General features: G+C 43.5%; 1 protein-coding gene and 1 long non-coding RNA gene across 6 annotated transcripts; one reads left to right on the forward strand and one right to left on the reverse strand.

Annotated features, from left to right (window-relative positions):
- Positions 1-349: 349 nt before the first annotated feature.
- On the reverse strand, positions 350-24126 carry cacnb2b (calcium channel, voltage-dependent, beta 2b). 5 transcript variants are annotated; one of them, XM_057057716.1, is made up of 14 exons: positions 23222-24126; positions 9185-9250; positions 7527-7649; positions 7227-7366; positions 6664-6725; positions 6552-6577; positions 6353-6433; positions 6196-6254; positions 5993-6102; positions 3941-4092; positions 3759-3854; positions 3418-3591; positions 3171-3198; positions 1932-2225 (listed from the first exon to the last, which is right to left on the reverse strand). In XM_057057716.1, exons 1-13 carry the CDS (start codon positions 23267-23269, stop codon positions 3187-3189), a joined length of 1149 nt encoding a protein of 382 aa, XP_056913696.1. In that variant the 5' UTR covers positions 23270-24126; the 3' UTR covers positions 1932-2225; positions 3171-3186. The 5 variants fall into 5 exon arrangements, with proteins under 5 accessions (XP_056913692.1, XP_056913693.1, XP_056913694.1 ...); XM_057057712.1 differs by lacking the exon at positions 3171-3198 and having other exon boundaries at positions 350-2225; positions 23222-24116; XM_057057713.1 differs by lacking the exons at positions 3171-3198; positions 23222-24126 and adding an exon at positions 18374-19149 and having other exon boundaries at positions 350-2225.
- Positions 17381-21905, forward strand: LOC130539405 (uncharacterized). Its single transcript, XR_008954117.1, has 2 exons — positions 17381-18502; positions 19256-21905. It is a non-coding gene; the product is annotated as an uncharacterized LOC130539405 (long non-coding RNA).
- Positions 24127-25150: the final 1024 nt, after the last annotated feature.

Genomic DNA, 25150 nt, shown 5'->3' on the forward strand with positions numbered 1-25150 from the left:
GTTTGTTAGCAGGAACCATCAGGACGGGTGGTCTGCACACTGGGATTATAATTTCCCAACCCCATTTCTGTTTTGACGTGGATTTAGTTTCATTTTCATTTTCACCTAGTTAACAACAATAATAGTAAATTGTTCTTATTTAATTCAGAAAGTGAAGTAAAATTGACATTGTAGCAAAACAAAATACCACTACACATTTTTGCTAATTGAATGCATATTTGTAACCACTGAAATCTGTACCAAAGAAAATTAGCCCATCAGTTTGTAGAATACATGAATAAAGCCGTCCATAATCCCAACAAGGCAATTGTGAAGTACGTACAAATCAACATAGAACAGAGAAACTGTATTCAAGCAGTATTTTTTTTATCACAAGAGGATGCATAGAGTAATCCAGCATAGAGCACAAATCAGTGTCACCAGAGTTTTCATGCTTCCACAGAGAACAGCTCCAATGGACGGCTGCAATTTAGAGCCGTGTAGAAAAATAGTTGCACTTTTGTTAACAAAGAATTGAACACAAACTTCATTCAAACAGTGACAACATAATTAATTGTACAAGTTTAAAGGAACCGAAACCACATAAATTTGTGGTACAGAAGTTGGAACGAGCCTGTTTATTACATTGATCCCCACAACCCCACTTTTAATGTACAGGTGTCTCAAATTCCTTGTTTGTCCCAACATGCAGTTCATTTCAAACTCTTTTGTGGCTTAATGTGAAAATGTTAAAGATGTAGATTTTGAGGCTGCTCACATGCACACAAGTGAAAACCAATTCATGAAAAGACATGCACCAGGGTCATCAGGGCTGCTGTGGAATAGCCCCTTGTAAAGGTCACCTGGCCATCACAGGACACACACACGCACATGCACACACCTAGTGGTAATTTAGTCGTCAATCAACCTGGACTGCATGTTTTTGGACTTTACTCTTGCTTATGAGCAATTTTTAAACCTTGTGACTCTTTTTCCAATAATAAAGACGTTGGCCCTCCCTCCGCAATGCAAATCTGCAAAATGAGGCTGAATACTACAGTCACAAACCAAACTTAAGGAGGGTGCAGTTTTGCAGGCGTTGCTCATTGGAATCAGTCGCTGGCAACTCTAAAGAAATTGATGCCCGTTCTTGGATTTTATACACTATTGTGAGCTAAAAAATTAAGTAACTTTATGATAACTTAAAACCCCTTTAAAGACATGCTACAGAAGCACACCATTTACAGTTATACTTGAAAAAAAATAACGACATGGAGCTATGTGAACATAGTGAGGAAAAGACATCATTTGCATTTTGGTGAGAGACGACAGGATACAGTGGAAGAGGCAGGCAGTAAAAGTGGAAAATAAATGTAAAATAACACCACAACCAGGGATATTGTTCATAGAAATGATGCACCACTGCCCTGTCTCTGTGCATTAGAATTTGAGCAGCATAAAATCATGCACCAGTCACCCGCAAACGGTCAAAAATAGACTTAAGAATCTCTGTGCCAATGTCGTGCATCTCTATCTCTGTCTACTCTGTCCTTGTGTCCCTCCCTGTCTCTATTGCTATCTCTGTCTCTGTCCCTTTCTCTGTCCCTATCCCTATCCCTCCCTCTGTCTCTATCTCGGTCCCTGTCTCTGTCTCTGTCCCTGTCCCTGCCATGGTAATGGTGATAGCTGTGGTGATTCTGTACAGAGTGGTAATCACTGTGGGGGGTCCGTGCGGGATTATGATGTCTGTGCTGACGGTTTCGCTCGTTGTGCTCACGGTCATAGTCTTCCCCGACATGTGGCTGGCTGTAGCCGCGGTGATGGTGACGGTGGTGGTTGTGGTGATAGTGGTGGTTGCTATTATGTTGCTGGTCATCATATCGAGTCTCCGCCTTGTCAGCCTGCGCCGCTTCGCCCACCTCTCCATCCCTCTCCACATGCAGGTGCCTGTGGCGGAGCCTCTGACCAGGGTCCCGACAGGTTTGTGCTCCCTGACTGCTGGATGTATGATTGTGCTGCGTCTGGCTGTGATGCTCTGACCTGCGGTGATTGTGATGGTGGTGATGGTGATGGTGGGTGTGCTGAGGTCTCTTTGGTTCAGTTCTCAAGAGCTGCTCTTCTTCTTCTCTTTGGCCCTCTTCGTCCCGCTGGTCCTGTGATGGGGCTGAAGGGGCCTCCTGGTCTAGATGGTTCTCCTGGGAACCTTTCCGCTTGGGGGCTGCAGATTTCTTGGTTTTCTGCCCATCCTTCAACAAGAAAATGAAACAGAGTTTTCACAGTTGTGTAATGAATAAATGTTTCAACATGAACTTAAACTAAAAAACTAAAACTAAAACTAAAAAAAAAAAAAAACTTTCCTCAAAAACCTTCTAAATATGTGGGACATCATGTAAAAAGTAAAGAAAATTGAATATGATAAAGCGTTAATCTGTAGTTGGCAAACCTAAAGTTATAACCAGGACATCTCTAGACTGAAGTTTACAACTTTCTTTTGATATAAGCATTAATTCTAATTCCAGCACAAATGCAATACAATATTAAAATAAGAATAAAAGCATGGTCTTTTGTACTGTTTATAGTTGATGCACTCGGGAACATTTCAGTGAGTTCAGTGCACTCCACGGGAAAATCCAATAGAGATAGATGTGCAGCCCAATCTGCATCAACTATATGATGCGCTCATGCCAATATGGACCAAAATCTCTGAGGAATGTTTCCAACACCCTGTTGGAAGTATACGATGAAGAGTTAAGGCAGTTCTGAAAGAAAAAGCGGGCCCAACCTTTCACTAGCAAGATGTGTCTAATGACTGGTGAGTTCATGTTGGCAAATGACAAATTTCACAATGTTCAACAGTTTTGAATTGAGTTTTTGAATTCTCAGATGAATTTTTTTAATCCTTAGACAAAACTACACCTCAGCCTCGGAAGCTTCAGAGACTATAATGACATACCTTTTAATACCTCAGCATTGGTTGGCTTTGTGAAACAAGCATTTATATTCACTTATTAATAGTTGAGAAAATTGTTTATGATCTCATATAGTGTCTAGAAATCTCACCTTTGTTTTGAAATTGAAATTGATTATTAAAGATGGCATCATTAATGTAAGCATTAGTATGTACAATGAGTGTAGTTTAATGCATGTTCAGTGCAGGTTATTGTAATGTATGTACAATGCTTGTCACTCACCAGAGGTAGATCTATCTCATTTCCTGAACTTTCCAGGGAGGAGGAGGAGGATGAGGAGAAATGAGATGAGAATGTTAGATGAAGACCATGGAAACGCATGAGAACCGAATATTCTAGCTGAGCTTATCATTTAAAAGCAGGAATTCTATATATCCTAGACCACCATGAGATGGAAGGAATGAGATGTAGGGATGAAAATGTTGGTTTTTTTTCTCAACATTTTCAAAAGCTTCTTTGTTTCACATACTGGTATTGCTGAAGGGCTGGTGGGCAGTGTGTTCTCAGCCAGCTGGGCCACCAGAGCGTTGGCAGGTTCCATCTCTGGCGGATGCGTGGCTCTCCAGTAAGATTCCAGATAATCAGCAATGTGTTCACAGGCATCGGTTAGCTGGTTTTCATCTAGGATCACATCAAACATTTCCTACAGAGAGGAAAAAATAAACTTAAAAAATAAACAACAAATTTATTCAGTGTCTAATCTATTAGCATTACTGATATATAAAATTTGAATATGGCTCAATCTTTTAAAATGCTGTGTTACTCAATTGTGTTCGTTAATTCTGACATTTTCCAGTAGGGGGCACTGACCGGTGGGCACTGGGCAAGCTTATCTGCAGCCACCAGCTGAACGTTGAGATGTTTGCTCTGTGATTTCCCCCTTGTCTTGATCAGCCTTGTCAGTACCTTCACAGTAAATTACCGTAGAAAAACACATTTGTGTCACAGAGGAGCCAGTAGTCAGTGAAAGGCAGAGTTCATGTCCGCCTTACCTTTGGCGAAGAGATCTTGACATAGACTAGGATTGGTGCCAGTGAGGTCTTCGCCACCTGGAGAGGGTGGTTGACCGTGTCTGCATCTAAAACGACCAGCTGCAAACTGCGAGCCAGCTCAAAGATGCGTTCTACCTCCCCCTGGATCTGGGCTGCAAAAGAGAACAGAATCACTTTAGATTCAATTGTTTTACATTAAAAAATTGTGCCCCACCCGACAGGCAGCAGAAACTCTTCAAGCTTCTCCCATTATTGGCATGCCATTTAAACAGTATTGAATGTTTTCTGGGGGGTTTTCTCTGCAGCCTACTGCTATATCATAACAGATGGGGACCCTTTAGGTTACAAGCAAGGTTGCTGATGTAACAAATAAAAATTAAAACAAATCATGTTTTAAAGCAGATTCATGTTGAGGAACAAACTGATAAGCCGTACATTGAGTCCACTAGGAAAACAAGCACATCCAGAGAGTCCAGTCATGAGTACAGGAAAGTATTAGGGCCACCCATGAGTGGGAAAAATGAGAGGGGGTTGATTTTTTTTAAAAATCATGCATTTTTGGGAAAAAAATTGAAACATCAAAAAAAAGTCAAAACACTACAGCCGACTCTAAATAGATTCATCAGTTCATCTTACTGCCTAAATGGTATGTTACTTCTGTTGCTTGTTTCAGTCTCAAAACATCAACTATTCCTTCTCTTTATTCTTGACATTTCTCCCAAAAAATCTACTACCTCTATTTGTTTTTCTCATAGGGGGGTATTAATTCTCTTCTGTACTTCTGAGTGCTTCTGTACTCTTCTGAGCACTATTCTCATGGTCACTCAAAACATTTAACATTTTATCCCATTTATTTTAACAGAGGAAGAAGCTGTTATATCATAAACCTTCCAGATGGACTGTTGAGATCTACTCCAGAAAATAAGCCCTAAATCACAGCAATGACGAAAGTTGGGCTCAGACTACAGGATAATCAGGCTGATGGTTCTGACCAGACTCAGTGCAGGTAACTCTTAGCTACCTACATGGAAAACAAATATTATTTCCACAAGTGAGCAAGTTAAGATCAGCTCACATGGTCCTTCATCCATCATTCGTTAGATCTGCGGGCCCAAAAAGGTACATGCATACAAGGTTTGAAGAGTTACAATTGTTTTCCTGTAGTCTGACTCATTCTTAAATTTTGATTAAATCATAAGTACGTGACAGAAACTACACATGTGGCCTTGGATTAAACAACCTGCCTGCCGAACCCTTTAACTGAATCTGACTGTGTTACAGAAGAACTCTGAAAGGAGAGTACCGGTAGTATGAATTAAATTTGACACGTGCTGTACTTCACAAAAAGAGCAGCTGCAAGTGTCCATGAGTACTAACACACAGACACACTCACAGCGTCTGCAGGTGATGAGAGGTGTGGGATGGTGAAGTGAACACATACACGCAGAGAGACTACCAAAGCTTTCAGTCATACATACCAGCAGCATCTGGGTGAGAGAGCAATGAGAGAGACAAGAGTAGAGAAAACCATGTAAATTTTACCCCACCTCTCTTTTTTTGCCACTTTATATTTGTCAGCTGTGTGCCTGTTCATGGAGCTCGTGATCGGGGAGAAGGAAGCACCAGAAGAGGACTAGTATTTGAAAAAGCCAAGAAGGTTTTTTGGAATTTGGCTTTTCTTCACTTGTGATGCTGCCATGTTTAGCTGCTATTTAAAAGCATTTTTGACGGTCTCAGCGGTGTGGATCCTGCACACCTGATTGCACTGCAAAAGTTTAAAAGGCCTAATATGTTCATATCATTTTAACAGTGGAAACAATGGAGGCATGTTATTTGTCTTGTTTGTTTGTTTTGATCAACTAGTTAGTTGTAGATTTAGGCACATGTAATACATTACAAGGCAGGTATATATATTGTGAAATATTCAATAGATTTAGAGGAAGTGATTAATGTCCTCTTATTGGATGACCATACCGTCATCAGACAGCATCAGTTGTTCGTTTTAACCTAATAATAATTGCAAATGAGGGGGACTCCCGCCGTCCTGCATACCTAAATTGGAGCGGGTGTTGGATCGGTCCATTAAGGCCTTTTTTCCCGGGTTGTTCAGAATGGACCGTTTGGCTAGGGAGATGTCTGCAGTGACTCGCGTAATGGTGATCCTGAAGGAGAGACAGCAATACTGATTGTGACACATGCGTCACTGTAATTGGAGTTTTCCTTGTCACATTTTAACTACTTAAATCAGAACATACCTGCCTTCAAATCGATGTTTTAAAAAATCAAACAGTGCTTTTTGCATCATATCTGTAACCTGCAGGTGAATAGGAAGCATAGGTAAATCATTTTCCTGTAAATGTTCAAAGCAAAATTCTAGAATTTATTTGAAATTGGCTAAATTAAAAAACTAACCTCTAAGCCCTTGAGTGAAGGTCCCATTAGAACCACAGGTCGCATTGTAGGCACGACATCATACATGGCCACCTGTTCCCCCTACATTCGCAGGAACATGCCAAGAAAGGATAAAGGTTCATCTCAGGCAGGACATTGGTGCCATCCAGCAACTTTTACCAGCTAGATGTTGAAAATAAGTTGACTTTTCCCCACTTACCGGTTTCTTCTTCACCTGCTGATTGGCTGCTCATATGCAAAGATGGGAGGTTCGGTGAGGGTCAATCACAGAAATGCGATTATTTTATTTTAATGTTAGCACACACACTGACCTTGGGATGGAGGTGTGTACTTCTTTGAGTTCATATCCAGAGCTGCTTGAGATGCTGCTTTACTGAGGTGACATAAAAGAGCCTGTATTAGCTCAGATTGGCTAAAGTAAAAACTTCTTCCCTGTGTCTGTATCGAATAAAATAGATCCCGTTTCTCCAAACGTCTGCCCAGATGTGTTCCAGGCAAACTGGTCATGGCAAAATCATGTGTGTGGTGTGTGTGTGTGAAGCATCCTTGCTCATCGGTGCAAGAATAAAGTAATAACTGTACAAAAGAGAGGGGGATTCAAGAGTATTTCCAGCTCACCACAGTGGATTTAATCCACAATTCATTTAATAATTCTTTGGGTGAGACTTTGACACCTCTCTAAATGCACTTTAACTAATCTGAGGATGATTTCGGCGGAATGCTGGGAATGTCGTATAATCCACTATTACACATTACAGAGACGTCATTTTGTGCACGTGCTGCTTGAAATTCTGAATAGGATTATGAGACAGACTGTCACGTGGGCTTATTTCTGACAGCCCGGCACCAAATCCAAAGGAGACCCATGCTGCACCTGGCTAAGGCCTTTGCAGCTTTCCTCGCCTGGACTTCTCTTCTGATGAGAATGGTTTCCAGATTGACTGGACTAGGGACAAAGCCCACCACGCCGTCCTCTTTCACCGGCCGGCCAATCCACCAGTCATTGTTAAATTTCTGCTCATGGAGAGGGAAAGACAGAATGAGGTGCTTTGGGTCACGTTAATTCCTCCCGGTAAAATCAGTCTACACTGTAATCCAGACGGTATTGCTCCATGCCAAGCTTCAGCAGCTAAATCGCTGTAGGCTGGCAGACGATGCAATCTGTGTCTCAAACCTCTTTAACGTGGAGGAAGTCTCTAGCCTCAAAAGTGACAGCGTGGCCTGGGACGGGGACATTGTCATCGTCGGCTGGAGTGTAAGAGAAGTTGCAACGCACGGCAAATGCCACGGGTTTGTACTGCAGACACAGGTCAAGAGTTCAATAACAGACGTCAAGGATTTAACATTGATTATGATCAGTTTTAGTTAGTGGAATAATAAATCTGATAAATCTGATACATTATATAGAATGATTAGAATCAAAACATTAGGGATAATGGCTTTTGAAATGATTATATTTAGAGAAAGCACCTAGAAACAATTTTGATTGTAACAAACGCTATATAAATAAAGATTGATTAATTACCTGATTGAGAGAACTTCAATTGTTGATGTAACAGCCATATTCTCAATAATAATTAAAAATATTTTGTGAATTAAAAAAAAGTTTTTTAAAGTGTGATTTTATCAGAAAATTAAACTGACAGCTGTTTATTGTACCCTCATATTAATAGTTACTGTGGCCAAGAAGTGCAATACAAAATAATATTCATGGCAACGGTACAGTTTGAAACAAATATAAAACATTTTTACATTTTTCGTATTGGCGCTGTTACAAGAAAGTTTATCATCAAAGTAGAAGAAAATGCTTGGCATCGGTTTGGTTTTTTTTGCCTGCCCTTAATAACAGACCTTACATACAGAACATGGTTTTATTACAACAGAAAAACGTACATCAAAATATTACCGTAAATTCCCCACTATAGCGTGCACCTGACAATAAGCCGCACCATGCAAATTTCATAAAATTCAAGGAAAAAGTCAGACCAATAGGCCGTAGGTCGTAACTTTGAGACATGAGATCCTTATGGTAGGCAGAAAGATTATACATAACATAGATAACATAGCCATAATACAGCAATAAAATTAGAAAACCATAAAACTTTTTCCAAACAGCGCGGGTGGGTGATTAAGGAAGTCATAAAAATCCATAAATAAGATGCATCTATAAGCTGCATGGGTAAAAGTGTGAGGAAAAAAGTAGTGGCTTATAGTACGGAATTTACGGCAATCAACATATGGCTAGTCGGTGACATCCTTCCTAACGACATTAATAATGTAATGTACATAAAAAGATGAATTGAATGTTTTGTCCATTTTCTGGAGTGAATATTCTCAAGATGATATTTTCTCCATTGTGGATTCACACTGAAACCACAAAACATTTCAGAAAGAGCCAAACCAAATGGCTTCAGTTCATCAAAACTGTGCGCATGCCACATTAGCCCTAACAGTGCCCCTTTAACGTGGTCGTCAAAACAAGGCAGTCAGAAGCGATTGCGATGCCATTAGCAACTTGTAAATTTATAAAAGTTTATCCCATTTTTGTCAATTTGTTTTTTAAATGTAAACTTGTTTTCTTTTTTTAAATTGTACTTTGTAAAATGTCAAACTGGTAGTTTGTAAAAAATTTGTGTTGGTGATGTGTTTAATGAATGAAAGATATTTCATATAGCAATTCTCAGCCCCTGCAAGATAATTGATCTTCTGAAGCAAAAAATCAGTAACTTTTACACAACAGAATCTTTATCTTTTTAATCCTGATGCTTCCTGCTTGTAGGTCTCTCATGTTTTTCCTGAAAAAAATGAGGGTGTGGATAAATGCAGACATACCTTGGCTTTCTCCAGCTGCACTTGGGCATTTCTTTCCTCTGCTGCATCCAAGTCCTGACGCTCTCCCTGCCAGAAAGACATCCAGAAAGCACATTTGTTAAATCATCAGCATCAATTTGATGACACTGCATGCAGAAATGTTCTGGGAAAATGGATCGGAGTCTAAAATATTTCAAATGGGCCAGAAATCAGAGTGTCACAGGCTCACAGACAATCAAAAACCAAACAGAAATATGTAATTTATCCCCTGAATTTATTTTCAGGGGAAGGTACAAAAGAACAACTTAACTCAAAGTGAGATGGATTATTATCTTGCATGCCATCAGTAATATTTAGTACTCAGGCATAACCCCTGCATAATCCGTCTCTACTTTGTGATGGCACACAAAAATGTTTCGACATACGTTTGGAACGCACTGATTCGAGACGACGCATCTTCAGCGGGAACATCCTTGGTTGAGTGTCCTGTGGTAAGTGGTCAAACACTCTAAGTCACCTCAAGTCACACAACTGATGATGTGTCTCACGAGGGAGCCTGGGAATCACAGTGTTTCATTCCGAACTGACTCTCAATCGTGGACCATAACCACTTCTCCACACCTGGGGATTAGCAGGCTAACACAAAGCATTCATACCTTATAACAGCAACAACAGTTTGCCCGGCACACTGGTGGGTTAATTAGTCGAGCATGATGTTAGGAGAACTATCCCGATCCCTTTGCCTTTCAAATGGTTAGGGTTAGGGTTAGCCAATGCCTGACCCTAACCCTAATGTCCAACCATAACTGTAACCCTAAACACAACCCTAACTTCGAACTCTAACCCTAAACACAACCCTAAACTTGATGTCAAATCCTAACGTTAATGTCAAACCCTAACCCTAAACACAACCCTAACCCTGATGTCAAACCCTAACCCTAACCCAAACCTTAATGTTCAACCCTAACCGTAACCCCAAACATACCGTATTTTCACGACTATAAGGCGCACCTAAAACACTGAGATTTTCTCAAAAATTGACGGTGCGCCTTATAATATGGTGCACCTTGTGTGTGGACTGAGTTCCAAAATCTGCTGTGCACCTTTGATGGGTGCACTATGGTAAACGCTCCGCCAATCGATTAGCGGCACACCTAGACGTAAGGATCCCCTAAAATGGCGCCGGTCAAGCGAGACGCGTATGAATGAGACTTACTTTAAACTGCAGGCCACCGAATATGCGGCTGAAAATGGCCATCGAGCAATCTTCGAGGCGGCATCTCTCCATACGCGCGAGGACAACTGTTGCGCAGCGGCTGCCCGTGGATTACCAGGAGAGGGTGGCCATCTTCCGCACCTACTGCCGTGACAAGATAACCGCGCCCAGCCACATCACCAACATGGATGAGATCCCTCCAACTTTTAACATCCCTTTGACCCACAAAGTGGAGAAAAAGGGACCAGCATGGTGGCGATATGCACAACGGAGCACGAGAAGCCGTCGTTCACCGTGGTTCTCGGCTGCCACGGAAATGGACAGAGCGCTGGATGATGGAAGGCGAACACTCCTTCACAAAGACTGGCAGTGGCGGGCCAGTTATGCCACCATATGCGGGTGGATTGTAGACGCATGGGCTATGATACCGTCTTCATGTATTGGAAGAGCTTTCACAAAATCAATGCTGAACCGGAACCGGTCGGTGAGTCCGATTCAGATGATTAAGAAGAGGAATTTGGGATGTTGGACATTGAAATAGTGCAGCTGGAGGAGCGCCTCAAGGGGAGCAACGCCAGGGAAGTCTGGAGAGGTCAAAAAACCATCTCAGGTCACACAAAGGACAGCGGGAGGGGCTCTGGATCTGGGGGCCTGGACTGGGCAAACAAGTTGAATTCCTTTTTCAACAGATTCGACTGTGCTGCCCCTCCCTCTCCCACTCATCAAAGCCCAGACCTGACTGTGCTGTCACATCACCATCCCCCCTCTCTAACACCTCCGGCACCGGCAGCTCTCTCCTCACACCACGCTACCTCCCTCCACCCCCTGCCAGATCGATCCTCACAGTCCCACCCCCGTCCTCACCCACCAGGAGTCACACCTCGCCTCTCCATTACAGCTGATCAGGTGAGGAAGGAGCTGAGGAGGACCAAGACAAGGAAAGCTACTGGCCCTGATGGCATCAACTCCAGACTACTCAAGGACTGTGCAGATCAGCTCTGTGGAGTACTCCTGCACATCTTCAACCTGAGCCTCAGTCTGGAGAGAGTTCCACTACTGTGGAAAACATCATGTGTGGTTCCGGTTCCTAAGACTGAGCACGCCAGGGAGCCCAACCACTTCAGGTCAGTGGCTTTAACCTCTCACCTGATGAAGACCATGGAGAGGATTGTTCTCACCCACCTCCGACAGCTGGTGGACAGCAAGACTACCTCACCAACAGACTACAGTACGTGAGGCTCCGTGACTGTGAGTCTGACGTGGTTGTCTGCAGCACGGGGGCACCGCAGGGTACAGTTCTCTCTTCCTTCCTCTTCACTCTCTACACATCGGACATCAGCCACAACTCGGACAGCTGCCACCTCCAGAAGTTCTCCGACGATACAGCCATCGTTGGACATGTGTCTGAGGGGAACGAACTGGAGTACAGGGAGGTCATCACCAACTTTGTCGCCTGGTGTGAACTGAACCATCTGCGCATCAACACCAGCAAGACAAAGGAGGTGGTGATCGGCTTCAGTAGGAAGGCTTCTCACACTGCACCCGTGAGCATCCAGGGTTTGGACATTGAGATCGTGGAGTACAAATACCTGGGTGTTCATCTCAACAATAAACTGGATTGGACTCATTACACAGACGCCCTGTACAAGAAGGGCCAAAGTCGTCTTCATCTGTTGAGGAGACTGAGGTCCTTTGGAGTGTGCAGGTCACTGCTTAGGACTTTTTATGACTCTGTGGTGGCATCGGTGATCTTCTACGCTGTGGTCTGCTGGAGCTGTGGAAGCTCAGAGAGGGACAGGAAAAGACTCAACAAACTGGTCAGAAGGGCTGGCTCACTCCTGGACTGTTCTCTGGACTCCATTGACAAGGTGGGTAAGAGGAGGATGTTAGCCAAGCTGACATCAATTATGGACACCTCCTCTCACCCCCTACATGAGACTGTGGGGGCCTTAAGCAGCTCCTTCAGCAGGAGACTGTTACACCCACAGTGTAAAAGGGAACGTTACCGCAGGTCATTTATTCCAACTGCTGACAGATTGTTCAACATGCACAACACTTAATTGTAGCACCAATAACCCAGGGTTGGCATATTTGCACTAACTAATCATCCTACCTCTGGAATGTCTTATTTGCAAATCTTATTTGCACCTTCATTTTTCTTCACACTGTCCGACACTCCTTGTGTACATAATTTTTAATTTCTGTATATACTGTATAATGTACATTGCAATGCACATAATATAAGAGTCTTTTTATTTTTATTCTTTTTTCTTTTAGTACTTTTCTGTATTGTATACCACGGGCTACCGCTGTAACGTGTAATTTACCCGATGTGGGATCATTAAAGTTTTTTTTATCCTTATCCTTTGATGGTTTTGTGGTGGAAGAATGAATATTTTGTTCAATAAATGTGTCGATACACACTGTTTTACTTCCGTTGTCATTTTTTAATGTATGTTTCAGCATGCGCCTAATAATATGGTGCGCCTTATGTATGTTTTAAATACAGAAATAGCACCCATAACTGAGACTGCGCCTTTTAATACAGTGCGCCTTATGGTCGTGAAAATACGGTAACCCTGATGTCGAACCCTAATCCTAAACACAACCCTAACCCTGATGTCAAACTCTATCCCTAACAATAACCCTAAATATTTTTTATGTCATGAGTTTGCAAAGCCAGTTGAGTTGAAACTTTCCCCCCCTTGCTGGTGTCTTGCTGATGTCATGCTTTGAGGGGCATTTACTCTCATTCATTGCAGTGTGCAGTGTGCAATGCCAGTATCCAAGGTAGTTTTCTCTGTCAACTGGACTGGGTTTCTTCTCTTGAAGACGTTTCGCCTTCTATCCAGAAGGCTTCTTCAGTTCTGAAATCGCTGGGGAGAGTTTGAAAATATATAGCCCCTGTGGACCATTTGCATGCTAATGATCTGGGTGGTCACCTGAGAGGGTCACCTCATTAGCAGGGTCGTTGGTCGGGTCGTTCACCTAGTTTCTGTTGAGGTGTCTCCCCTTTGTCTGCTGGATCCCATGGTGGTGAGTCACTGGGTTTCCTGGAATGGTGTGAATGTTTGTTTTGCTGTTGGAAGGAGTGGAGGACTGCATTGTATGTGGGTGATAGGAAGTGCCTCAGGCCACCACCTCTGTTGAAGGAAGGTTTTTCCAATTTGACATGGATAGCTTCCTTGACCCCCCTTTCAAACCAGCGGTTTTCTCTGGCCAGTATCCTTACTTGGCTGTCCTCGAAGGAGTGCCCACTCTCCTTTAAGTGTAAGTGGACTCCTGAATCCTGACCCGAAGAGGTGGCGCGTCTGTGTTGTGCCATTCTTCTGTGGAGAGGTTGTTTCGTTTCACCAATGTACAGTTCCTTGCATTCCTCCTGGCACTGTATAGCATAAACAACATTACTTTGTTTGGGTCTTGGTGTCTTGTCCTTTGGGTGTACTAACCTCTGTCTGAGAGTGTTGCTGGGTTTGAAATGAACCGGTATGTCGTGTTTCTGGAGGATCCTCCTAAACTTCTCAGAGACTCCGGACAGGTAGGGGATGGAAACACTGCAGCGTTTGTTTCTCTCCTCCTCTCCTTTGCTGGGGTCTCGCTTTCTTGAGGTTTTGGTGAAGGCCCAGTCTGGGTAGCCACATGTTTTGAGAGCTGTCTTAATGTGGTCCTGTTCCTTCTTTCTGCCTTGGGATGTGGTGGGTATTTCTCTGGCCCGGTGTTGGAGAGTTCTGATCACTCCCAACTTGTGTTCCAGTGGGTGGTGAGAGTCAAACTGAAGGTACTGGTCGGTATGTGTAGGTTTTCTGTAGACTTCGATGGTGAGATTTCTGTCCTCAGTGATCTTGACTGCGCAGTCCAGAAAGGCCAGACTGTTTCCTTTTGTATCTTCCCGGGTGAATTTTACATACTGGTCTGTTTTGTTGAGGTGATCGGAGAACGCTTCCAATTCTTGTGTTTGAATTTTGACCCAGGTGTCATCCACATACTTGAACCAGTGGCTTGGCGCAGTTCCTGTGAAGGATGCCAGGGCCTGGGATTCCACCTTCTCCATGTATAGATTGGCAACTATGGGGGATACTGGTGAGCCCATGGCACAGCCATGTTTCTGCCTGTAGAAGCCTTCTCTGTATTGGAAATAGGTGGTGTTCCAGTGTATGATGCCAGTATGAACACCCAGTAGTCGGAGTGCATGACATCACACTCCATTACATCTACAACAGAACTTTAGCTTCCTGCTTTATGTTTTACAGACTCATTTTAATGATATCTTTTTGTCGATATTTATCTTGATAAAAGATATGGAATCTGCGTGCAGAGGATTTAAACAAGCTGCATGATAATAAAAATAACAAAACATAGCAATTCAAAGAAACAAAACTTGACACCATTATTCTAAAATGTGTATTTTTGCAGCAACACTAAAAAGGCATGACCATTTCCAATTTTTCAGGTTACAACATGTCAGTAAAAAAAAGCTCTGCTTGGCGTCTACACTATTGTGTTACACTTGGGTCACTCGGGATGCCAGCTCCGCCCGCACGCTCCCTCAATAAAAAAGAAGAGACATCTCCATGGCAACCATTGAGAGAAATGTGCCAACTGAGCAGAAATGATCACTTCCCTTTGGACGTTCATCAGGACTCAATTAGATCCTCTTTTACACTGTCATCACCATCTATGATTAAAGGTACAAATCTAACAATCCTGGCATCAATCTGTCTATGAAACAAGCATGTTCCAGGCCAAAGCATGCAAGAACGACTGAAGGTGATAACTCTGCATGTTATTCAGAGTGGGAGGTGCATCGTTCAGACAGTGCACCAAACAAACAGTCTGACAGAGTCTCTTCACAGCATCAACTGCAGAGAAGCGGGGCCATGGACGCACGTCTGGTTTGGTTGGTTGCTCTAAACGAGTCCCCAGACTGTAATATTTATATTCGCATCTGCATATATACTAAAGCAGCAGGAAATCTGGGATGCCTGAAATGGAATTTGAGTGTGAAATGTAAATTGAGTGCAAAAGGTAGGGTTGAAATGGAAATTTGGGAGAGCAGTCTCTTTGCCACCTCATGCATTTGCAAGAAACAAAGACACCCTGAGGTTCAAAGAAGACCAGCGTCAAACGACTGATGGGGGGGGACATTCTCAGTCATTCAACTTCTTGTGCCAGCCGGAACACATGTTGTGAAGGCACCAAACACCTGCGGTGCATGCAGTGTGCACCTACTGTGTTGACGTCCTGTGTCCTGTGCATTAAGCGCACACATGCTGTGAAGACGTCCTGTGTCCGCGCCTCAGAGGCGGGCCTTCGGCTATATAAGATCAGAACTGCGTACGCTTAGTAGAGATCTCTCCGCATACTTCCGTGTGTGTATCCTGACCGACTGACTGGAATAAACCATCTCCTACGCAGAAACTTAGATTCATCGTTTACTTCTCCAAACGGCTAAAAATTCCACAACAGGCCTCGGTAAATCTGGAGTGTAGATCCTGTCATGCAGCCAATTCTTTGAGTTCTGTGCTGCTGGTCACTCGCCTAATTGTGACTAATTTCCTGTCAACCCACCAATGAGCTGCTGGTGCTGGCAATTTTCTCCCATAAATATTCTTCTGTGGGGTCGTTTGGAGGGCTGCAATCATTTCCTCACTGCGTCATCTCCTTGTTAACAACCTGGTCATGTAAGCGCAGTGCGTGATCCTGCCCTTCTTCAAGCTCTGTCTGATCAGCTGATTGGCAAAACTGTGCACATAGACACTGGCTCCACTCCCAGTTCCTGACTGTGCCATGAGGCAGATGCTATTGGCCTGGTATGCCAACCATCCTCTGGCACCAGTGTCCATCTGTGGTGTCCATCCCAAAGGCTGCCTCAGATCTCTAATTAGAGATCAAGCGTGGCAGAAAATCGGTGCAGGACTAAATGCAATCGATGATTTCTCTGTGTATTGAAACAGGTTTGATCATTATTACATCCATTTCAAACAGTGCTTCAGGCATAAAATTTAGGGTGAAGTTGGCTTTTATTGACCAGCGGCCATTGATTGTCAACAGTCTAGCTCTAGTTCTGGATCGATGTGAACTTTCTTCCAGAATCAATTAAATGGCTAAAGTAAAATCTTCTCTGATAAATAAATACATAAATAATCTAGAACAGACATAGGTGTCATTCTACTCTCATGCTTGAGAAAGCAGGGGAAACAGGGTTTTTCTAGTAGGTGAAACTTTTTAAAGTAGGTGGACAAGTTTGCATCTCACCTAAAGCAGCACTAGTATTTCAGCTGTAATATCAATTATAAGGAACATCACATATGGTTAAATATGTCAGTTAAACTTGTTTTGCTTTAATTTGGAAGAGCGCTCAGCACCACCATAATCCAGGTAATGATAAAATCCAGCTAATTTCGAAGCTAGCCGAAACTAAAGGTATTTGACAGCCCAGTAACTTTTAAACTTCTTTGAAAAACAAAACTGTAATGTTGATTTGCCAAATCTATAGAATGCAGGAGTATGTCCGACTTTTTTTCGATTGTCTAACTGGTAACCAATTAATGTAAAAATATGTGTCCTATTCTTTTACAGTTATTCATCAATATTTTAGAACAATTTCAATATAATCAGCAGGTCAGCAAATTAAGAAATAAACCGCCATGTGTGTGAGTTTCTATTCTCTTCCTCTGGGTCATGATTGTCTCTGAGTAAGAAGATTAAGATACCATGTGTCAATCCAGGATTTCTAAGGAGAGAGACAAGTGACAGGGAGTGATGCAAACCCCTCTGCAGGACCATTACGTGCTCACGCACCTGAGTAGCCACCAGATAGAGACACAACAGCTGCATCACCTGTTATCATCCAGACAGCGTAATCTGGCGTGACAGATACGTTTCATTCCCATGGACTCAATCTTCTCTGCTGTGCTGCACTGCAAGATGTTGTGATGCAACATGATTACTGTTGGGAAAAGTGTGTGTGTGTGTGGGGGGGGGTGGTGGTGGGGGTGATTATGACTGTTATTATCACTGTGTTTACTGATACAATAGAACCAGCAACCTTTGCATTATCAGGAAGGGTTCCAGAAAGGGCCCCCTCCTTCTTGCTCCCAGGTATCTGCATGTAATACCAGAGTAACTGCTACTAAGAAGCTTTTCCTATTCTGGGCAACAGGCAACAGTATGCAAAGACCATGTGGGCCATTCACAAGGGAGGAATCTGTGCTCCAGGATGTGTTTCATATCTGTGCCAGCGAATGCTGTTTTATTCTAAAACACACCAAAGCCAAGAAAAAAGTCACCCTCTCCATCTCCCTGACCTGAAAACTTCACAAGAGCTGCTTTTGTTAAATTTGTGGTCACTTCAGCATTACTCAAAGGAGCTTTGAACAGGAACCTCTTCTGCTTTAGCTCCTTATGGATGTGAAAATCCCACTTAAATTCAAAAGCACAGAGTGAGTAAAAGTAAGAAAAAGCAAACGCATGAAAAGGTGTAGATAAAGTGAACATAAAATAATTTAGGTTATGATGGCTCCTGTAGAAGGACAGAAGTAACAGATGAACAAGCAGATTGTTCACTTCTGAAAGCTAAAATAAATGCTCTTAACATTAGATGGTAATAACGAGTAAACAATGTTTTTCCCTAAAATAAGTTCTAATCAGGGTATTATATATATTTGGGGAGTCTCAGACTAAATTTGGAAAAGCTAAGTCATAAAGTAGAAACCTTTCAAAATTTCCAAAGATTATATCCAATGCACAGGCGGCAGCTTATGTAACTGTCTGTGAGCTTGCAGTTTCCAGTTCCACACATGATATGTGGTGGCCTGTCCACATCACCTCAGTGCAGTGATGTGGACAGGCCAGACACAAGGATTAACGCGCGGTGCAACAGATGGTGCGCTCCTCTACTCTTCCTGTCACGAGCCCGAACCAACACGCACACGCAGAGAGACGCAAAGGCAGGAAAATATCGCAAGAATACCCCAAAGCAGTTCCCACTTTACCTTTTTCTTTGGTGGCATGGTGGCGGCTACGCGCGTTCTTCCACGGTGAAAACAAAATGTATCAACTGGCCGCTGGGAAGAAGATACGGGGAAAGACTGCCATGAGAGACACGTTCACCTCTGACACAGGTAAATACGTCCGATCTGTCTTTGGGCGCCGCGCGTAAAATGTGAAGTATATCCCGGCGCCGTCGCGGACACAGAGGAGCGGATTGTCGCTCAAGTCTTCATTGCGCGATGAATGTAGTTACCCTTCCCCGAGTGCTACCGGGGGTATTAAAGGCTTATTTCTCAATGCGGCATCTGTTCAGTCGCAAAACCCGCACAGTCTGACCTCAAGCACCGCATAAACCAAACAAACCAAGAAGTTGTCCGAACCGCTTCCAGATCGCCCATCCTATTGGACGGTTCTGTGCGTGTGTCTGTGTGCATTCGCGCGCGTGCGTTCGTGTTTGAACACAACTTCCGAACCAAACTGGATTATTATGACGGGCTCCCTTTAAAACACAGAATTGAAATCATCCTCTGCGTTGCCATGCCTGCAGCATGATAAAGAAAAAATCTTGATCCTCCTTCCACCAAAAAAACATTATTCAGTTGTATTCTCAGTAATTAAAGCTCTGTTGTTTGCAAAGTATGACTACAACACAGCAGCACCAGCATCACATCATGGATAGATGGAGCATCCTGAAAAATTTGCTTCTCAACTGTAGAAAGTCACTTTGAGATGTGCCCAGAGTGGTCTCTATCCAGGATTCCTCTTCATAAACCACAATAGAGATGGATTTTTCTTCAACAAATCTGACAGTTTAATTCAAACACACTGTCGAACTTTTGATCAAGTCTAAGATCAATGTTTTACCTATGAATGCATCTCCTCAGAGAACGTCGGCAGATGGACGCTCACTGAGGTATCAAAGCCTCCTGTGGGGGAGCTTTGCGTGGCACACAAATGAGAGCGTTACGTAACCAAGAGCAGAAACACGCCATCAGCTATGCCAGCACTGAGCAAGAGGCTGTGACACTGACCTCTGGATCATGCACGTATCTGGAGTTACAACGCCCATGTCCAGCCACAGACGGAACATATGAGGGAAACACCACAATTAAAGATGGAGGACAAAGAATAAGCAATGACTGTAGATAATCCTGAAGTCACAAATGATGCTGTTTTCAAATACCTTTTAGTTTGTTCTTTTGGTCCTCTCACCTCTCCCCATCCTTGCACAGCGCATGTGTTTGTGTCCACATGTGCTCTTTCACACACATAAACAAACATCTGTCCCTAAGCTTCTTACGCGCAATGTGTGTATGTGCATGTATGTGTGTGTGCATCGAGTCGGGCCCAGCAGTGCAGGGCCGGGCAGAGATGCTGGCACGCAAATGTTCAACCTGCGGTCTTCTACAGGCTCCATGTAACCACTGAGCATGCCACAAAACAACCTTGCGGCGTTTGCAACCAACGCATGGCGGGCCAACTCAGTGTGTGTGAGCTGCTCTCGCGCTTCTCACAGCTGTATGAGTCTGATCAGCGCCGGTCCGCCTGATGCTGTCTCAGGTGGGTTAAAAGTAGCTGCAGCAGAGTGCACAACAATGCAGATGTCCAAATGAAAAGGTTTTATCAATCGACCTGAAATTGTAACTATTGTTAAATGGGGTTAACACAATGAACTAATAAAAGTTAGTGAAGTAAAACAGCACATAAAGGTCCTCTTCCTCTGACACACCCCCCCGTCCTCCTTTGCCACAGAGGCAGTACTTACCCAGGAGACATTTTTGTTTTTGTGCACTTTTGACATGGCTGCCAGGGTAGTGAGGCCAAAGGCCCGACCCCGTGAACTCCTAGATCATGCAGATCCCAGCACACCCTCAGCAAAAGTGGTCCTCTCACATGTGATGTCCTCCACCATTCGCCCTCCCACGGCAGCAGTCCTCACCAGCCAATCGACACCCGTTGCACCCGACAAACATGATCCCAAACAAGAGGAGGAGGCGCGGGAGGCAGAAACACACCGGAAAGTCCCTCTCACCTGAGTCCTCCTTACAGATGCTGCACGCTGCCTTCAAGCTCACAAAGATGGGATGGATATACAGGCAAACATCTGGCTGCTGCCCCTCCTCCACGATGCCTGAGGCTGGGGCCAATAAACAGCCAATCCTGCCCTCCCAACATCTGGGAGAGGAGATGATGGGGATGTGGAAAGAATGACTGCCTGAGAGGAGAATTATTTGGGGAGGACGCTAGGACGAATGAGGGACAACGGCGGGAGGACAGACACCCTGAGAGAGTCACTCATGTTGCTGATCATGAGATTAAAACCCCACGTGCCACATGTAGGGGACTGCTGTGGAGCTCTGAATATTTCTGCGGAGTAACAATACGGACAGAACTGGGGAAATTACAAAAAAAAACCCACAAAACTTTGTCATTTTTCAGATTCATGTCATTTGCGTTCATGTCGGTTGTAATCACAGCGCTAAGCTCTTCGACAGTGGTTGGCCAGAGACACAGAAAGAGAGATTGATGGTATTACAGACAGATGAACATGTTCCCTCTCCCAATCACAGTTCCAAAATCCGATTTGAACACGAGGCGTCTTTGCAAATACAGCACTTCATTCTAATAAGCACAAAAGACTCAATATTTGTACTACAGAGATATCAGAGGAGACTGAAAATAATTCGATTTATCATTATTTTCAGGGGTGTTTGTGTCATTCACCTGTGAATGTGAGGGTTAGTGGTGTGTGTCCTGTGATAGACTGCCTTCCTTCCTGGTGGTGTGTTCCTGCCAGCGGCAATCCACCATGCTATCGCCTCTGGAAATAACTGTGGAAACTGGTCAATACTGAGCTTGAAGCATGTTTACCATCCACAGGCTTTTGATTTAGCGGGAAATCAATCACAGCCGTTCTTGGAAAAATTCACCTTGACCGAAGCTTGCAGGAGGGAAGCAATCCCACAATTCTCTGCGGCATAAAAAGAAAAATAATCCCACTCACTCAAAATGACAAAGTGGCTGAAAACGGGATAACATATTAAATCTTTCAAGCACTTTCAGTTTATCCAGCTTGTCAATTTGATTCAATATGTTGCAGCAGAACACTTTCTTCAGAGCTGATGGTTTCCTCAAATATCTATTTCAGCGAGAAAATGCGGTTGAAACTGTCTCTGCTACTGCCAACATTCGAGCAGATGATCAGCACATCTTGTCCTTCACCTTGTAACTACACACACACACAGGCACGCACATGCACACACGCACGCACGCACCACAAAAACAGCAGCAAATGTGTTTTTTTTTGTTTTTTTAAGCCAGATGAGCACTTAAGTTAATCCAGCCATGTTTTGTGCCAACAAACACCATGTGTGGGGCAACACAAATGAAAATCATAGACTGAACCTCGCCCTGATGAGGATGTAGGGAGGCAGCTTGACATTTCCTTTAAACGTACAGTGACTTGGCTGATATACATCCATAGAAAATGTTTTGCTACTTTTTTTTAAAATTAAAAACTGACATTGAACAACATCAGATAGCTTCTTCTTCTTTTCTTGACCGATTAATCCACTTTGGAGCCATATGGAGGCTGCTGGAGCCTGTCCCAGGTGCATTTGGGTGAAGACAGGGTACATCCCTAATTTGCCAGCTCGTCCAGGGCCCTATGTGACCATTGGGGTACCTGAAGGCATCCCTAAACCAGAACACCTACCAAGTTTTTTCTTCACCAGGGCTTGAACCAGGAACCCTCCTCTACAATCTGAGCTACCACAATATGATATAGAACATGTTAAAAAATAGTAAAATGTTTAAAATGCCACATGTGATTCATTGATGATTTATAGAATTATCCACTAAACGACAGTATAAATACATCGGGGTGTATTGTAACTCAGCTCACCTACGCCAAAAAAAACTCTTTCTGGACTTGGTGCTCACTGACTGCAACCTTCTCTGTCTGACTGCACAGAAACATACTCTTTCTCTGTACATTTTTGAAGGTACCCTCTCATTTTCATTCAATGCACTGACTTTGCTCCCATCCCACTGCGTTTCCATGTCTGCAGCAGAGGTGTGCACGGAAATGCTGCCTGCAGTGTTACAGGTAATCTGTGACCGCCTGCCCAAAGCTGACAGTAATCCTGTTCCGAATCAGAATCTGGTTATGAATTTAGGAAGAGCGACGGGGAAGCGAGATGAAAGAGAAATAAAGCTCTGGTCCTCGCTGTCTTTCTCCAGACCAGTTGTGAAGAACAGATCTTCAAGTTCATGCAAGCAAAAAAAAATTATTCATTTTGAAAAACAAGTCAAAATGAGCTCTTCTGTTCAGGTTAGAATAATATAAAACACTTCCTTTATTTGCACTCTGTTGTTTGTCTTTTACTTCCTTAATGTGGCACATTTTAACCTCTAATAATCTATGTTGATAGCTGCTTATTATTTTGGGGTTACACTAAATTAAAAATATGAGATTTGTGATTTAATGCCACAAAATGAGTTGTAATATATTGTACACAATCAACTTATTACTGATACCCTGGTACCCGCTTGGTGATGCAATCATTTTTAGTCTGCGTTATATAAAATAAAAATAACAGCATGACTCGAATGAGCAATTTATTAAATATTGAATAATAATGAACTTTTATTTGAACTGTAGGGAGCACCTAAGGTAAAGGTGACTGTATTTGCTGAGTTACATGCTGACTCCTGAATACACATGCATACCGTGTGTGCCATAATCAGATCACTCCCCCTCCCACCCACTATACCGCTGTTGCTATGGTACTAAAAACACTGCTACCCATGCTGCCAGTGACGCTTCTGTGCATCTGATGGTCACTTACATAGGTGGACTGCACTCTCCGCCAGTGACCCAGCCCACAGCAATACATCAAGACATCCAGTTGGGGGGAGAGGAGTGGGGTGGCAGGCTGACAGGGCCCCGGAGGTAGGAGGTCTCAGGCCAGGATCAGGGTCCTCATGGTTCAGCTGCTATCCTCGGCCGAGACTGGATGGAAAGGAACCTACTCTTTTGTAGATCTCAGAGGTAATCAGCAGGCGGACCCCCTCATAACTTCTTCCCATCGGTGAGTCTGAGCCATTCTGATGTCACAGGCGACTAATTTTCAAAGTCCAGCGCTTGGCAGGGATTCCAAAACCAGTGGTTTGTGCTGGGAGAATTGGTCTGACTTCCTGATGGCTGTCAAGGTCCAACGTGTTCTTGGTTAACTCCTCTGAGAAGGACAGGTGGTTTGTCTGTCATTGTTTCACCCAGTTCATCCTTCCGTCTCCCCCAGCCTCATACTGCAAACTCAGACAACTAAATGTCATCTTCCTTGTCATGTAACTCTTGCTGCTCTTGATCAGATTCCTCCAACCAGAGCTCTGGCATCACTCCACATCCATCTTCATCATATCCCTGTCTGACCCTGCTTCCTGAGCCCACCCCAGGAGTCCGGCTCTGGAGATTATCTGCTTCGTTTTCGAATTCCTCTCTTCTTCCTCGTCACACTCCCCGGTTTCTCTGGCTCCTCCTCCAGAAATGTCTCTCTCTCTCACTCCACCCCAATGTCTCTCTGTCATGAGCGTCCTCTCTCATCAGGACCATTCCTGCTTACCTGAGCCACCCCTTGCACTCCTGTTGGAACTGTGCATGTGTGTGCAGACTGCTGCAGCCTCTCTCTCTCTCTTTTTCTCTCTCTCCCTGTTGCCATGCTACAGCAGGTAACAGTCAGCTAGCGCAGGAGACACACAGCCTGAATTCAAATGCGCCTCCAGCATCTCCAAGTAAAAAACCTGCCCATCCTCGACAGCAACACTCACCCTCTCTGCACTCCCCTCCATCACTCTCCACTTGTGACTAATTTTCTCCATTTCTGTCCATGCCATCTATTCACTCTCACTCTCTTTCTGGAATGGGAAGTGAGGAGACAATCAATTCTTCCATAAAGTGCATAAATGTACTTATACACAAGCTGAAAGCAGAGCTGAATGAAGGAAAAAAAATATTTCATTCAGGATTTTTGGAAAGAAATAACTAGACTTCATATTTTGTAAAAGTGCGCAGGTTCATAGATTTACAGAATAAATGTTTGTGTCAAGGGAAATTAACATTTTGTCTCTGCTGCTCACTGAACAGTGTGAAGGTGTTTCAGGATTTGTTAACATTTGTAAATGAGAAGGATACAGAAATTCAGACTAATGGGAGGGACGATTGGTTGTGATTTTTGATGCCAGCTAGCTATAAAACTCTTTAAGGATGTGTGATTATTGTTTGGAAGCACACTCAGCTGTCGAAGGTCTGGCCGGTTGAGGAGCAGTGGGCTCAGGTGCAGTCAGGTGTTTCAAATCTTCCTATCCTGCTGGATTCGATTGGGTCATCACTGGATTCTGTTGAATCCCAGTGATCAACAGTGAATCAGAGGAATATTTTCAGTTGAGGGATTAAATAGATTATAATTTGGATCTTTTCTAGCAGGAAACTGATCTGAAAAAAGTACATTTCAGTAAATTTCACCTAAAATTAGGAAGAACAAAAATTAAATTCCAGCTTTCTCTGAAGCAAACAACTAGTAGCATTTAGAACCCTTCAGATTTGACAGGTCTGGGGCTGCATACTATGATAGTGACCAGTAGAAACACACTTGCAACCTTTATTTCTTTTTAACAAGATTCCCTTTTTTTGTGTTACGATCCATTGGAAATGGCACGACAGAAGAGGAACTGCAAGAATCAGAGGGAAGATGAGGTCCAGTATATATATAGCATTTTTC

The sequence above is a fragment of the Takifugu flavidus genome, chromosome 15 (assembly GCF_003711565.1).
Source record: "Takifugu flavidus isolate HTHZ2018 chromosome 15, ASM371156v2, whole genome shotgun sequence".
In the NCBI taxonomy this organism is placed as follows: domain Eukaryota; kingdom Metazoa; phylum Chordata; class Actinopteri; order Tetraodontiformes; family Tetraodontidae; genus Takifugu; species Takifugu flavidus.